The 15987-nt window shown below is 42.0% G+C and overlaps 1 protein-coding gene across 1 annotated transcript in view; it reads right to left on the reverse strand.

Moving 5' to 3' along the window:
• The window catches only part of LOC131237208 (protein CHAPERONE-LIKE PROTEIN OF POR1, chloroplastic-like), a 63926-nt gene extending 48201 nt beyond the window's left edge, over positions 1–15725 (reverse strand). The window contains exon 1 of the mRNA XM_058234884.1: positions 15334–15725. Coding sequence (XP_058090867.1) covers positions 15334–15690 — 357 coding nt within the window. The 5' untranslated portion in view covers positions 15691–15725. The remainder of the gene's footprint in view (positions 1–15333) is intronic.
• Positions 15726–15987: the final 262 nt, after the last annotated feature.

Here is a 15987-nt window from a genome sequence, read left to right on the forward strand (position 1 = left end):
TCTTTTTGACCTTATGAACAGATTGGATGGAAAATAAACGTTATGGTGGGCCTACGAATTGTTTAACGGTGAAAATCATCATCTCCGCTGCTATTTTTGGTGTGGTCCAGACGATCTTTGGATACAATTCATTTTTTGGGTAATGCTCTAAAATGATATTTAAAAATAGATGAACGGTGTAGATATAATAAATACATCACTGTGGAGCCCATGTAACTTTGATCTCCTTTGAACCGTTCGTACAACTCGGAGCTCGAGGAGTGTCAGCGCTCGTCTTAGCATGACACGTACCTACAACAGCTATACTGGTGTGTGGTACACCAGTCAATCCGCTTCCGATTTCAAAAGAAAAAGACGGGAGAGAGGGAAACCGAAAAGAAAAAAGAGGGAGAGAGAGAGAGAGAGAGAGAGAGAGAGAGAGAGGAGGAGGAGGAGGAGGCCCGGGCCGCAGTCGCAGCCGCAGCAGGGCGAGAAGAAGAAGAAGAGGAAGAAGAAGGAGAAGAAGGAGAAGATGAAGAAGAAGAACAGAGAAAAAAAACAGGCATGCTTTTTTTTTTCTATTTTTTTCCCTATTTTCTAGGCCCGTAACGGACGTAATAGCCCCGTAACGGCCGTTCCGGTCACAGAATCGGGGGGGTGCCCGTTTCGACCCCGTATCGCGTAATGGTGTCGGCCGTTACCATTACGTATCGGCCAATACAGCTGTATCGTAACGGATACGGGACGCCTTGGCTATCATTCTTAAGAAATGTCACAAGTTGGATTGATAACTAACGAGAAACCAGAACTTATTAATGAGACCAAAATATTGAACTAAGAAGTCAAAAATGCCACCCAAACAAACACTAACTGAAAATTCATCAAATGTTTACTAGTGAAATTGTGGCTTGAGCTTGCTACATCGTAAGGAGAATTATGAACACACCCAAGGGATGAGCAACATACGTATATGTAACACCTAATTCCTTTGAGGAATTGATTCAGTGGAACCATCTCTACTGAGCTTCCATGCAACCAACCCACCAAATGTGGAAAGGGGAATGTTGATCAACTTCGTCCTTATAATGGCACCCGTTGTGGATGGCTCAATCCTTGAGGGGGGGGGGGGGGGGGCCACAGTTCCCAGACCCGGACACATGCTACTAGCAAGCGGGTTAACTCGGTATTCAGCGAGTCGACCAGGCAAGTAAAGAAATTAACTTTGTAATTATATTTATTATAAAAGGTGGAGAAGCTATTTCCAAAACTTGTTAAATGGCGACCACTCGAAGAGCCTAGGGATAAAGAAATCATAAACACAAATGAAGCTAGAGATCATAGATACTTTCGTTGGATTAGGATATCTGAAGTGAAAGAAGCTTTAGTAGAGATGAAGACACAAAATTGCCTATTGACTAGATGGCATGCTAGAATAGAGGTTTGGAAGTCCAAGAGAGATATTAGTTGATTTTGGTTTACATAGTTGTTCAAGAAGATTGTAAGATGAAGAAAATGTCATATAAATGGAGGGAAAGTACCGCATACCTATTTATGAGAATAAAGAAGACATAAAGTTGTACTAACTATCATGGGATTGAACTTATGATCCACACAACGAAACTCTAGAAAGTGTGAATAAGCAAAATTTAAGGCAAGAAACAAATATATATGAAAAATCAATTGGGATTTATGCCAAGAAGGTCATCGTCATCATCAAAGCCTAATCCCAACTAATTAGGGTCAGCAGCATGAACCTATCATGCCGATGCTAGGAAGGTCAACCATCAAGAATATTTTTGTACCCAATTGATGGAGAAATTTGCCACAACCCCAAGTAGTTGGGATAACACTTAGATGGTGATGATGTTGAGTTGATGGAGAAATATTAGTATAATGCTTACATCATCATCATGATGATGAGTTGATGGAGAAATATTAGTATAATGCTTACATCATCATGATGATGATGAGTTGATGCAGAAATATAGGCAGAGGATGAAGGATCTCCACATGGTCTTTATTGACTCAGAGAAAGAACATATGATAGGGTCCCTAGAGAGATAATCTAGTAGGTGTCTAGAAAAGAGTCTCAAGAGGATATAATGACAAGACTATGAGGGAACGGTAACAAATGTTAGGATCACTAGTGGAGAGACAAGTGACTAGTGAGTTTCCAATTACTGAGGCTTACACCAAGGACCGACATTGAGTCAGTATGTTTTTAAATTGGTTACGAACGAGTCAACGATGCATTTACAAAAGCGGTCTCATGGTGTATGTCGTTTGCTGTTGACATAGTTTTGATTGACGAGAAGAGGAAGTTCTGATTGAAGAGATAATGAAAGGGGTAACTAGAAAGCTGGAACTATAGGGATGGTTTAGAATCAAACAGGTTTTAAAATCAAGCAGACTAAAACGAAGTATGTGGGCTGCAATGTTAGTAACAATAGGCATGGAAACGAGGAGTTAGCAAAAACTACTGACCAAGAAGTATCCCAAAAAGACCATTTTCAAGATATAATAATACATGAGAACAAAGAGGTTGAGAAAGATGTTGCTCATAAATTTAGAGTTGGGTGGATGATGTGGAATTGTGCCTCTAGAGTTTTATGTGATTATCGCGTTACTAATCAAATTGAAGAGGAGATTTTATAGGATAGCTATAAGCCCACCATGCTTTATGGGACAGAATGTTGCACGGTCAAGGAACAACGTGTTCTGAGCAATTGAGCATAGCTGAAGTGAGGACGTTGAGATGGATGAATGGCACAACAAGGAAGAATATAATATGAAACGAAGGCATTAGAGGGAACCTAGGAGTAACAGCAATATAGAAAAGTTGAGGGAAAGTAGGGTTACATGGTTTGGACATTTGCAACGGAGACCAAGACTTGCACCAGTTAGGAATGAGTTGGTTTCAGTTCAAGGCTATGAAAGGGCAAGGGAAGGCTCAAAAGGACGTGGGTGGAGGTAATAGGACAAAACTCGGTGACCTGTGGTTTTACAGAGGATGTGATATGTGATAGAGTTTAATGGCAATACGAGATTCACATAGCTGACCCCAATTACTTGGGTATAAGGCTTAGACTATGATGCTACATTTATTACAAATAATAAACATAATTCCACAGTAAGACATCTACCAAGTGGGTCCCACATCTTAGGTACCCTAGATAAAACATCAATCTATTCCATTCATCATCACTGCGTTGGGTCAACTTGTGGCTCAGTGGGTTGATCAGGTGGGTCAAGAAAATAATTTTTAAATTATATATTTATTATAAAGATGATAACCATAAGTCCATTACTAAGCTGTCTACCAGGGCGGTTCCACATCGTAATACCCTGGAGAAAAAACGGGTCCAATCCACTCATCAAGTGGCCCATAGTTAACAAAACAAATAGACAAATAAAGAACCTTGACTGAGTTTTTAAAGTTGTCTGCCTGTTTCTAACACTTTGGACCATTTGCTTAGTGGTGACAATCCTGATTCATGGGCCAAAGCATCTGCACAATGAGACCCAAATGATGAACAGTTTGGATCTCAAGTTGTTGTGCATAGCAGTAACACGTGTAGGCATATGCATGGGCAACCTTTTACACAGCTGAGCTTGACAAACCTCGAGAAAGGAAACCATGCATGGAAAGGTTTGCTAGAATACAATAATACATGCCGGTGTATCAATAGGATATGCCCAGGCTTGAGTCATTGGGTCAGGGTCAGGGTTCCTATCCAATGACTCGGCGTGGAAGGAGGATACCCAAAAAAAATCTCAGGTTGAAATATTTTAGGCTGGCTACAGTTATGAAATAAATGGATAAATGAATAAAAACCAGGCAGAGATTCTAGCTCATCTGACCATTTCAAAGATTGGTGGGCCACACAAGTAGAGCAGCATTATTGTTGGACCATATTATCTACATGGTCAGATGAATATGATGGACGGCTTGGATCTTGCTCACTTATGCCACTCCAGCACATGCTATGGTGTGTACATGGGATGCCTTGTACAGATTCTACACAGCATGCAGGTGTAGCGAAGTTCTTGGAAAGGAAGAGGAAGGGTTCATAAGTAGAAAGGCCTATGCTAGTTCAGCACCATTTTGAAAATGGAGGTGACCCATTGTCCTCACTGGGGCACTCATGTACAATTATCCAGATGATCCAAATTATGGGGCTGATGGAGCATATCTTTAAAATCAACCTGATAAAGCAATCATAACGATCCAGTTAATGGTGTCAAATAGAAGGCTAAAATAAAATATGGAGTGGTCCGAATTCCAACGAAAAACTTAGATGGCTACTACCATCTTCTCAGTGAAAGTTTTGGGTCATTATCCATCCACAATTAGGTCAGTGATTTGGACAATCTGGATAGTCTAGGTTGCCTTACAACTATGCCATGGATATAGTTGAAGAGTCACCACAAATTTTCAAACGGTGTTAAACCAGTGTTTTAAATAGCTATGCTATGTAGCGTATACGCTACGTAGCATAGCATAGCCTTAACGCTATGTAGCTCATGAAAATAGCTTACATTACATGTAGCTTATGCTGCATCATAATTTGCATATGTTACACGCTACGTAGACTACGCTACGCGCTATGTATCTCACATGATGTTTTCAATGATTTATTACATTTGTCTATTTTCAATAAAAATTAGTTAACCTTTTTAATGCTTTTAGTAAAATAATATAAATAACAATATTAAACCAGTTTTATTGCTCTTTCTTTACCTTTATACTTGATCATTGCCCTTTCCTATTACTTTAGGTTGCATTTTTTATGTAGAGCGGGTCGCGGGCACTTTCATGTCCAAGATGGACCAGGGAAGGCCCGATCGGAGGCAAAAGTGATCATGATCGTCAGAACCCTAAAACAGGCATATCTCGCAAACCGGAATGAGTTATTCGACATACCATATATGATTTTGGGGTAGGAAAAGCTACTTTAGCCACCCAACCCGGCTACACCGAATTTGTGAGATTCCATGAGATTGACGGTCGAAAATCCTTTTTAATTTCGTTTTTACTATTTATAGTAAGTTTTAATTCGATCATAACTGTTAATCCTTTGAGCTTTAGGAGTTGTGCCCAACATGAAAAGGGCTTAGAAAATTTAGGAGAATAATGCGGTTAGGCCAAATAGGACACTTACCATTTTTGGGCGAAAGCCATGAAATCTAGTAGGAATCATGACCGTCTATAAATAGTAAGTTTACTATTTATAGTAAGTCACAAATTTTAGGGAGTTTGAGTTGGAGTTTGATTCTAAAACTTCTTCCTAGGTTTGGTATCACTATTTAAAGGGTTGTAAATTCGTTTTTATCATCAATCAATCTATTTTCGAATTTATTAGAATTTATTTCTATTTTCCTATTTCCCCTCGTGGATTCAAGGAAACTCTGTGAGGAGTTTAGAAAAGCTCCGTGGATTCGGAGTAATTATCCCCTTGAGGAAGACGATGATCGACCTCATCACGTCCATCCCTGCATCAATTTTGTTGCACCAAATATTATGAAATTTTGTTAAATTTCACTATTAGTAAGTCTAATCTAGAATAGAATATCATGACCTTGGTACAACCAAGCACCTTGACTGAAAATCTAGAAGTTGCATGTAGCTTACGCCTCACGCTTCAAAGTGGTGAATGTTATGCTACACGTTATTCACTATTTAAAACATTGTGTAAACTAGCAGAAAAATCTAGTCCAAAAGGAAATGATATTTATCAAACCCAACACCCCCACCCCCCCTTTTAATTTGTCTAAATCCCAATTACTCGGGTGGGTAGAAAGAATCGTCGTGGATTTTGTTGACTCAGATGAGTGACACTCAAGTCCATCCATCTCTAGCTAGGCACCGAAGTTCATGACCAAGCCTACTCACCCGAATTCTGGTTTGATCCATTGAGTCGTCAAACTATAATCCTGCCCATCTTATCAATGTCCTTAAATTGACCATAGAATGGTTACTGTTCTACACTTTGGGGGTAGGGCTGTCCTCCTGGTGTGGTTTTTGAAATGTGGGCCATATACAACAGGGGCCACCATACAGACCGTCCCAATTCACCATCTCCCATGCCACGTGTATGGTGGAAGGTAGATGCACCATAACCCGAAAAACACACTCTGATCGGACAATCTTCACTATTTGACTGCCCATTAAATTCAGAATTTTTACCGTTTTCCATTTAACCATCCATTGGAAGACCACCATGCCAATTGCGATTAATGAGGCATGCTCCATCCATAAAGGGGCTCAAAGTATGAATGGTTCAGATCATCGGAAATGTACGCCACACACATTAATGTGTTTCAAACACATGAAAACCCAATTGTCTCCTTCTTTGTATCTTTTGTCTCATCTGAATCCCAATTACTTGGGTGGGTAGAAAGAATCGCCGTGGATTCAGTTGACTCGGGTGAGTGAGACCCGATTTACTGCATCTCCACCTAGTTACCTAGTTCATGACCAGGCCAAGTTTACTCACTTGAATTCTAGGTTGATCCATTGAGTTAAAGAACTATGATCCTGCCTATCCGATCATTGTCCTTAATATTGACCGTAAAATGGTTACTTGATGCAGGACATGAATTTAAATATGATATGCAAGATTTCATGCTTAGATCACACCAATTCAGAAACAATCACACAATTTCCACATCCCACATGAAAATCCAAACATTTTATTAAAGGGGAGTCTATGCGGGTCCAGGCCTACACACGTTAGGCTAGATCAATGAAAATTATGAACTAAACAATACTCAAAGGGAAATAGAAATCAACCACATATGCATAAGAATCAGTTCCTAATCCAAGGGATTCCCCAATCTTAATTCAAGAAACCCTAGGGTGAGAAAATTGGCAAATAACTTAGGGAAAACGTAATCTAGGACTAGGATTCATGAAAAAAACAGCTATGAGAGTATAAAAGATGATAAAAACCTAAGCCAAAAGACGGTCCGCGTATGGACAGCGGGCCTGGGGCGCTCGCACGTGCGAGGGGGCGTCGTTTGCAGAAAAGCTCTCCTTGGCCCTGGTCGGCCAGGGGGATGCTCCAAAACCCCGAAGTTTCGAGTCAATCCGAGCTAAGGCTTGTGCGTGGTGCTCCGCCGAAGTTTCAGCCCTCCTGCGGACCGAAATCTGAAAACCTGTTGTAATGGAGAAAGCTGATACAAGAAAGGATGAATTCGAAGTACGGATGGTGGTGGAAGATTAAAAAAAAAAAAGATGATGGAAGATGGGGGTGAATCGGGATCGATGTGGCTTCGCACCACGGTAGTTAGCCCTTTGCAAAGGGAGGACTTCGCACCCACTTTTAAATTCCTCCACAACTCACGAAGAGAGCAGAAAAATAAAGCAGGAATTTGTATTAAACTTCAATATCCAAAGAACTACAAGGGGTGCCTATTTATAGGGAAAACCCTATACCCCAAAAACTCACACCATGTGCGTAACCTATTACATGGCGATGAAGTAAACTAAAATAAAAACCAAACAGAAATCTAAAGCATTCACAATGTTTTAAATAATAACAATAAGCAAAACCTAAAATATGAAATCAATCTGACGAGTGGGCCACGATCATGAGATCCCATGATGGGCTTTTCTTGACTATCGGGCCCACTTTTTTGAACCAAAACTTATCTTCTATCTAGGAGGCCCTCCTTGGACGTCGTCATCGAGCCAAATCGATGGTGGGGTCCTCCTCCTGCGTACGTACCTGCATAGGGGTGGTGGTGTGCGGGCTTGCGTATGCACAATGTCCTCATCAACTCTCCCCAGCTGCGAAATAAAACTCCTGAACCACTCTAAGATGTCAGGATCAAGTCTCTGAAGCTCCTCCTCAGTGAACCACATGCTGTCTGAAGCTGGGCGTGACTTCTATTTAACTAGGTATTTCTGCAACCCGCTATCCGACGTGGAAATTATTTCATGGTTCAGGATATCCTCTATTTCCTCTCTGGGTGTGTGAAGACTAGGTATGAGAGGTTAAGGCTAGGATGAAAGGTCGGGAAGAGGTCATGGATCAAAGGGTAAGTCTGGGGAATCAAGATGGGTGGGCAAAGGACCGGACAAAGTATTAGTGGGTCCCTAAAAAGCAACTAAATCATTCACATTGAATGTGGAACTAATTCCCATGAAAGGTGGAAGATCTACCTCATACGCATTGAGACCGTTTCGCTTTATAATTTTGAAGGGCCCAACACTACGCGCGTGTAACTTACAAACGGCCCCTAGAGGGTACCGCTCAGGCCTGATGCGGACCATTACAGAGTCCCCAATATTGAACTCTTTGAAACGTCTATGTTGGTCTGCAGAAAATTTGTAATGTTCTTTACTAGTAGTGATCTTTCGCCTGATTTCTTGATGCAATGAATGTATGTGATGCGCAAAAGACTCTGCAGACTCTGATGGCCTATGGGACAATGATATGGGGATAAGATCAATAGGCTTCCTAGGCTTGTAACCAGTAACGACTTCAAAAGGACTTAGACCTGTGGACCTATTGACAAAACTATTGTATGCAAACTCGGCTATAAGTAGTACGGCATCCCATGTCCTGGTATGCTCCCCCACTAAACATCGAAGTAAACTCCCTAGGCTCCTATTAACCACCTCAGTCTGGCCATCGGTTTGAGGGTGGTAGGCAGAAGAAAATTGGAACCTAGTATTCATCATGTGCCATAGTGTCTTCCAAAAGTAACTCATGAATCTCACGCCACGATTAGACACTATGGTTTTTGGTAGCCCATGCAGTTTGACGACCTCACTAAAGAACAGCTTGGCAACATGAGATGCATCGGAGGTCTTAGAACAAGGAATGAAGTGAGCCATTTTAGAGAAACAGTCCACGACAACAAAGATGGAGTCATGCTTTCGAATAGTCTTCGAAAGTCCAAGCACGAAATCCATACTGATGTCATGCCAAGGGATGAATGGGATTGGCAAAGGTGTATATAATCTTGTATTCTGTTTCCTCTGCTTTGCCAGTTGACAAGTACGGCATTGCCCTATAATTTTGGCCACGTCCCGCTTGAGGCTTGGCCTATGAAATCTATCATCCACTATGGCAATGGTCTTGTCACAATTGAAATAACCCGCAACCCCTCCTGAATGTAACTCTCAGACAAGAAAATCGCGAAGGGTGGTGTGTGGTATGCACAAGCGGTCACTCTTAAACAAATATCCGTCCAAAATCAAGTACTCATTGTTAGCTCCTGACGGACTCTCTAATAAAGACGAATACACAACCCCAAAATCTGGATACTCAGAATACTCTTCTTTGATGCGCTCAAGGCCCGTAACTTCAATGCTCATGGAGTTGAGTAATGCGACTCGACGACTCAATGCGCCGGCAGGCTTATTCTCTACATCGGCCTTGTGCTTAAGCACAAAAGTGTACTCTTAAAGGAACTGAACCCACTTAGCGTGTCTGGGGCTTAATTTCTTCTGAGAGTTCAAGTATCTCAAGGCCTCATGATCTGATAACAAGACGAATTCTTGCGGTAACAGGTAATGTCGCCAATGGCGTAGTGATTGCACTACCGCATAAAATTCCTTGTCATAGGTGGAATATCTTTGTTTCGCCTCATTCAGTTTCTCACTAAAAAAGGCGACAGGGTGCCCTTCCTAGCTAAGTACTCCTCTTATGCCGACTCCTGACGCGTCACATGCGACTTCAAAAGCTTTTGAAAAATCTGGAAGTGGCGTGACTGGAGCTTCGGTCATCTTGACTTTTATCTCCTTGAAGGCCTTCGAGGCGGCCTTTGTCCATTGAAACTCTCCTTTTTTTATACAGTCCATGATGGGAGCCACAATGGAACTGAAGCCTCGAATGAACCGCCTATAAAAAGTGGCTAAGCCATGAAAGTTGCGCACCTCATGAATATTGTAGGGTTCAGGCCAATTAACGATGGCCTTGACCTTCTCGGGATCCGCCCATACACCCTCAGCTGACACAATAAAACATAAGAAGATCACACTACTAGACAAGAACGCGCACTTCTTTAGGTTGGCGTACAACTTCTCGGCCCTAAGGATTCCACAAACCTGCCTCAAATGGTTGAGGTGTTGCTCCTTAGTCATGCTATAAATCAAGATATCATCAAAGTATACGACCAGGAACTTCCCCATGAAGGGTCTCAACACTTGGGTCATCACACGCATGAAAGTGCTTAGGGCATTATTTAACCCAAAAGGCATAACTAGCCACTCATATAGCCCATCCTTTGTCTTGAACGTAGTCTTCCACTCATCACCAAGGCGTACACGGATTTGGTGATAACCACTCTTGAGGTCAATTTTTGAGAAGATAGTAGCATTGGCCATCATATCCAACATGTCATCAAGACGCGGTATGGGAAACCGATACTTTACTGTGATTTTGTTAATGACCCTACTATCAACACACATCCTCCATGTGTCATCCTTCTTAGGTGTAAGAAGGACGGGCACGGCACACGGGCTCACGTTTTCTCGAATGAAACCCTTCTCTAGGAGCTCATCAATCTGCCTCTTCAACTCAGTATGCTCCTTTGGGTTCATTCTGTAATGCAGGAGGTTTGGTAGAGTCGCCCCAGGGATTAAATCGATGGCATGCTGTATATCCCTCATAGGGGGAAGCTCATTTGGTAGATCATCAGGGAATACATCACGAAACTCATGTACTACCGAAATGGCCTCAGTAGGAAACTCTACGCTAGCCTCTGGTACACTTTCCCTGGCCACGAGGGCGTATACCATCGCGTCCGCCTCCGTCTTTCGCTCAAAGTCTTTGGCATTCAGAATATAGAGCGGTTTGGACTTGGACTTCGATTCCTTTGCTTCTTTCGAGCCACTCACACCACTCTGTGTGGTGGACTCCTTTCCAATCGTACTCTTGGGTGGCAAAGGGTTTAGCTTGACCTTCTTGCCCTCAAACCATAATGTACACAAATTTGAACGACCAAAAATAGTGACATCCCTGTCGTAGAGCCACGGTCTACCCAGAATAATATGGCCAACGTCCATGGGAACAACATCACACCAAAGCGTGTCTTTATAAGAAACAAACTAAATAGGAACAAGACAACATTATGATACTGGAATGGAGGTTTCGTCAACCTAGGAAACTCTATAGGGTTGAGGATGAGCTTCCAACTTCAAGCCCAAACAGCTCACAGTGCTAGTCGATGCCACGTTGGCACAACTACCACTATCTACGATCAATTTACAACTCTTTTCTCCACATTTGGCATAAGTGTAAAAGATCGTGTTGCAGCACCAATCATCAGTGTTCTTAACTTGAGCCAAAGCGCAACGCACAATTGCGAGGGTCACAGACTCTTGCGCTCCCTCTTCTTCATCACTAGGGGTCTCTACAGGCTCATATTATTCCTCTTCGCCATCACTCTCTGGGGGCACTACTTCTACCTACCCATCAATAAAGAATACTTTACTACCCTCTCGTGCTGCACTGGTGAGCAAAATGACCAAACCCCTGACACCTAAAACACCTAGTGGCTCCACTTCCTCGTGAACTGGACCCGGCAATTTCTTTACCCTTATCATCCTTGGACCTAGGCTGTAAATTGTTGGAAGGTTTGTTTTAATATCCAGTGTTAGGTTTAGCCCCAAAGGGATTGGCCTTAGCACTAGAATCGCAAAAATCAAACTGCCTTCCCACAGACGCTTTGAGATATTGCTCGACGTCCAACACTACTTGATACAACTGTTCGATAGTGTCTATGTCTTTGGCGAGTAATTCTCTCTTAATGTCAGGACGAAGGCCCGTTTTAAAATGAGCAAAGGTGAGTACGGGGTCCTCATCAACCTCACAGCGGGTCAACTACTCTTCGAATTTCTCAATATAGTCAGCAACACTCATGGAACCCTGTCGAAGAGACTGCCACTCCTCAATCAACTGCAGGCGATAAGAGAAAGAGAGGTACTTCTCTTTCAGCGTTTCTTTCATTTCTCCCCAATGGACTATTGGGAGTTCCCTCGCTCTTTCTTTCTTTCGCTCAACCGTCGTCCAAAACCTCTTTGCTTGAGCCTCAAGCTTTATCTTGGCGAATCGGACTTGTCGAGCATCCGACATATCGTACCACTCAAAATAGTGGTCCATATCCGCCAGCCAATCTAGAAAGGCTTTAGGGTCTAAGTGGCCATCAAATGTAGGGTCATCTACCCTAACTCCCTTGAGGAGTTGTGCATCTGGGTCATATTGATCATGATGTCCCTCACGGGGTGGGTGCACAGGTACACGCCCATGACCAACTCCGTAGTCGCCTCCATTCTTTGGTTTAACCTCCTGACCAACTGTCTGAGATTGCGCATCCTCCCCAGTGGTGGGGTTTGCCCCGAAGGAGGCCTCTATTTCTTCGAAGCGTTTATCTATGCGTTGTTTCCAATGCTTATTCAAGGACTCAACCTGCTGGGCTAACTTGGCCACTGCTTCTTGCAGTTGCTCCATGTTTAGTGTGGGGTGCAAACCGAAACCACGACCCGTACGTGTGGGCATACACTGACTTGCTCAACCTAAGGACCTGCTATGACAACTATATGCGTTTAAAAACTAAATGACCCTACGAGACTCTATATGACGGAGACTACACACCGTTACTAAAATTCAGCTATATAGTTGTCAAAAGATAAGAAAGTTTTTTTTTTTTTAAAGAAACAACCTAGTTTCTAAAAACGAAAAAGGAAAGTTTTTAAAAACAAATTAGGAAAGTTTCTAAAAAAGCAACCTATTTTTTAAAACAAAAAAAGGAAAATTTTTAAAAACAAATTAGGAAAGTTTTAAAAAAAGCAATCTAGTTTCTAAAAAAACAAAAAAAACAAATTAGGAAAGTTTCTATTAAAAAAAAAAAACCAAATTAGGAAAGTTTCTAAAAAAACAACCTAGTTTCTAAAAAAAGAAAAAGGAAAGTTTCTAAGAATAGAAAGTAAGTTAGTTTCTAAAAAGAAAAAGGAAAGTAAACTAGTTTCTAAAAAAGAAGGAAAGGAAATTAGTTTCTAAAAAACAGATTAAGAAAGTTTCTAAACCTAAAAATAGAAAGCTAAGTTAATTTCTAAAATAATTCAAATAAGGGGATAATAGAAAATTTCAGCAGCTTATGTCAGGGTTTATGGACCTCTAAAAAGCCATATATAATGAGAATTGATGCGTAATGGACATAAACAACTAAATCCTAAACATGTAATGCATTTCCCTATAAGAACCCTAAGCTCCGATACCAAATTTGATGCAGAACATGAATTTAAATATGATATGCAAGATTTCAGGCTTAGATCACACCAATTCAGAAACAATCACACAAATTCTACATCCCACATGAAAATCCAAACATTCAATTAAAGGGGAATCTATGCGGGTCCAGGCCTACATACGTTAGGCTGGATCAATGAAAATTATGAACCAAACAATACTCAAAGGGAAATCGAAATCAATCACACATGCATAAGAATCAGTCCCTAATCCAAGGGATTCCCCAATCTTAATTCAAGGAACCCTAGGGTGAGAAAATTGGCAAATAACTTAGGGAAAACGTAATCTAAGGTTAGGATTCATGAAAAAAAACAGCTATGAGAGGATAAAAGAGAATAAAAACCTGAGCCAAAAGACGATCCCGCGTATGGACAGCAGGCCTGCGGCGCTCACACGTGCGAGGGGGCGTCGTTTGCAGAAAAGCTCTCCTTGGCCCTGGTCGGCCAGGGGATGCTCCAAAACTCTGAAGTTTCGGGTTGATCCGAGCTATGGCTTGTGCGTGGTGCTTCGCTGAAGTTTCAGCCCTCCCGCGGGCCGAAATCTGAAAACCTGTTGTAATAGAGAAAGCTGATGCAAGAAAGGATGAATTCGAAGTACGGATGGTGGTGGAAGATAAAAAAAAAAAAAAGAGAGAGAGATGATGGAGGAAGGGGGTGAATCGGGATCGATGTAGCTTCGCACCACGGTAATTAGCCCTTTGCAAAGGGAGGGCTTCGCACCCACTTTTGAATTCTTCCACAACTCACGAAGAGAGCAGAAAAATAAAGCAGGAATTTGTATTAAACTTCAATATCCAAAGAATTACAAGGGATGCCTATTTATAGGGAAAACCCTATACCCCAAAAACTCGCACCATGTGCGCAACCTATTACTTGGAGATGAAGTAAACTAAAATAAAAACCAAACAAAGAAATCTAAAACATTCACGATGCTTTAAATAATAACAATAAGCAAAACCTAAAATATGAAATCAATCCAATGAGTGAACTACGATCGTGAGATCCCATGATGGGCTTTTCTTGACTATCAGGCCCACTTTTTGGAACCAAAACTTGTCTTCTAGCTAGGAGGCCCTCCCTGGACGTCGTCATCGAGCCAAACCGATGGTGGGGTCCTCCTTCTACATACGTACGTGCGTAGAGGTGGTGGTGTGCGGGCGTGCGTGTGCATAATGTCCTCATCATTACTGGTCTACACTTGGAGATAGGATTAACCTCCTAGTGTGGTTTTTGAATTGTGGGGCATATACACCATGGGCCACTGTATGTACAGTCCCAATTCACCATCCCCCAGGCCATGTGTATGGTGGAAGGTAGATGCACCATAACCCAAAAAAAAAAAACACTGCTCAAAGGATCTTCACTATCTAATTCTGCCTGCTAAATTCAGATTTTTATTGTTTTCCATTTAATCATCCATTAGAAGACCACCACCAAATGGCGATTAATAGGGTGTGCTCCATCCATGAACGGGCTTGAGGTATGAACGGTTCGGATCAGCAGAAAATGTGCACCACATGCATTGTGCTGTAGATGTTTTGCTAACACCCCAATCAATGAAGCAAAACTCACACCATAGTTAGTTTAGATCCATTTTCACAAAGAAGTGAAAAGGGGCAGTTATATGATAATCAAACGGCATATGATGCTTGATACACAGGCACTCAGAAAAAGTATATGTGGCATAGATCAACTCAAATTAAACCACCTAATTTGTGGAACCCACTGTCACAGAGTCAGCGTCCCAAAATCAGATTCTTTGAATGATCATAACCTCTAATTCGTGAACACTTGGGGTTTTTTTTTTTTTTTGTTTAAATAGGAACATTGGATATTTTCCATTTTTTAACTGTCCAATAAATGTCCACCATTCTGACAGTCAGGTGATCAAATAACCACAGCTCTTGGTTTACCATGCATTTTAACAGTATATTTAAACCTACTTGTATGCTGTGTAGGCAAGTCCTAACTAATTTCTGATTGCCTACCCATCAACCATCACACACTGCCAGAGTATCAAAATTTTTCTAAAATTTTAAAAATAAATTATTGAAAAGATAGAAAGGAGATAGTGTGAGTGAAGGATGACTAACCTGCGCCACGGCGTCCTGGTCGTCCTTGCAGGAGGCGAGGATCGAGTTCTTGGCGCGAAGGATGTCATCGAAGGACGCTCCTTCCGCCACACCAAGAACCTTCATGGCGTTCTCCACCGACATCTCGAACGGCGCCGAATCGTCTGCCCTCGACCCTGCAAAGGTGGTCGTTTTGGTCCTGGTCAGTGCTAATCTGCGCCGTGGGAGGAGGACCACACCCCAACATCGCTTCTTCTTCTTCTTTGCCTGGGCCAGCGACTGCACCGCCGTTCGGCGAGCCAGGATGGGGTTCGATGCGCCGGTCGGCGCACGGTAGAGGAGGGCAGGTTTGGGTGGGGTAGAGAGAGCGGCTGCCATTTGTCTTGCGACCGCACAAGTGCATGTCAGTCCTTGCAGCTCAGCTTTCAAATAATAAGATGAAGAGAAAGGGTTCGATACTCTGGCAGATTGTGATGCATGATATGCAGGCACTTGAAAATTGCAAACGTGGCATAAAATAAAGTTAAATTAATCTGTTAAAATTATATATCCTTGTTTAGATGCATCATGAACCAAATGTTAATTTTATTTGAACATCTGACCATTAGATTGGTGTACTTTTGTTGGACGATTAGAAATAAACCAAGTGTCGATTTCAACAAATAAGCGTCCAGG

Source organism: Magnolia sinica, chromosome 2 (assembly GCF_029962835.1).
Source record: "Magnolia sinica isolate HGM2019 chromosome 2, MsV1, whole genome shotgun sequence".
In the NCBI taxonomy this organism is placed as follows: Eukaryota; Viridiplantae; Streptophyta; class Magnoliopsida; order Magnoliales; family Magnoliaceae; genus Magnolia; species Magnolia sinica.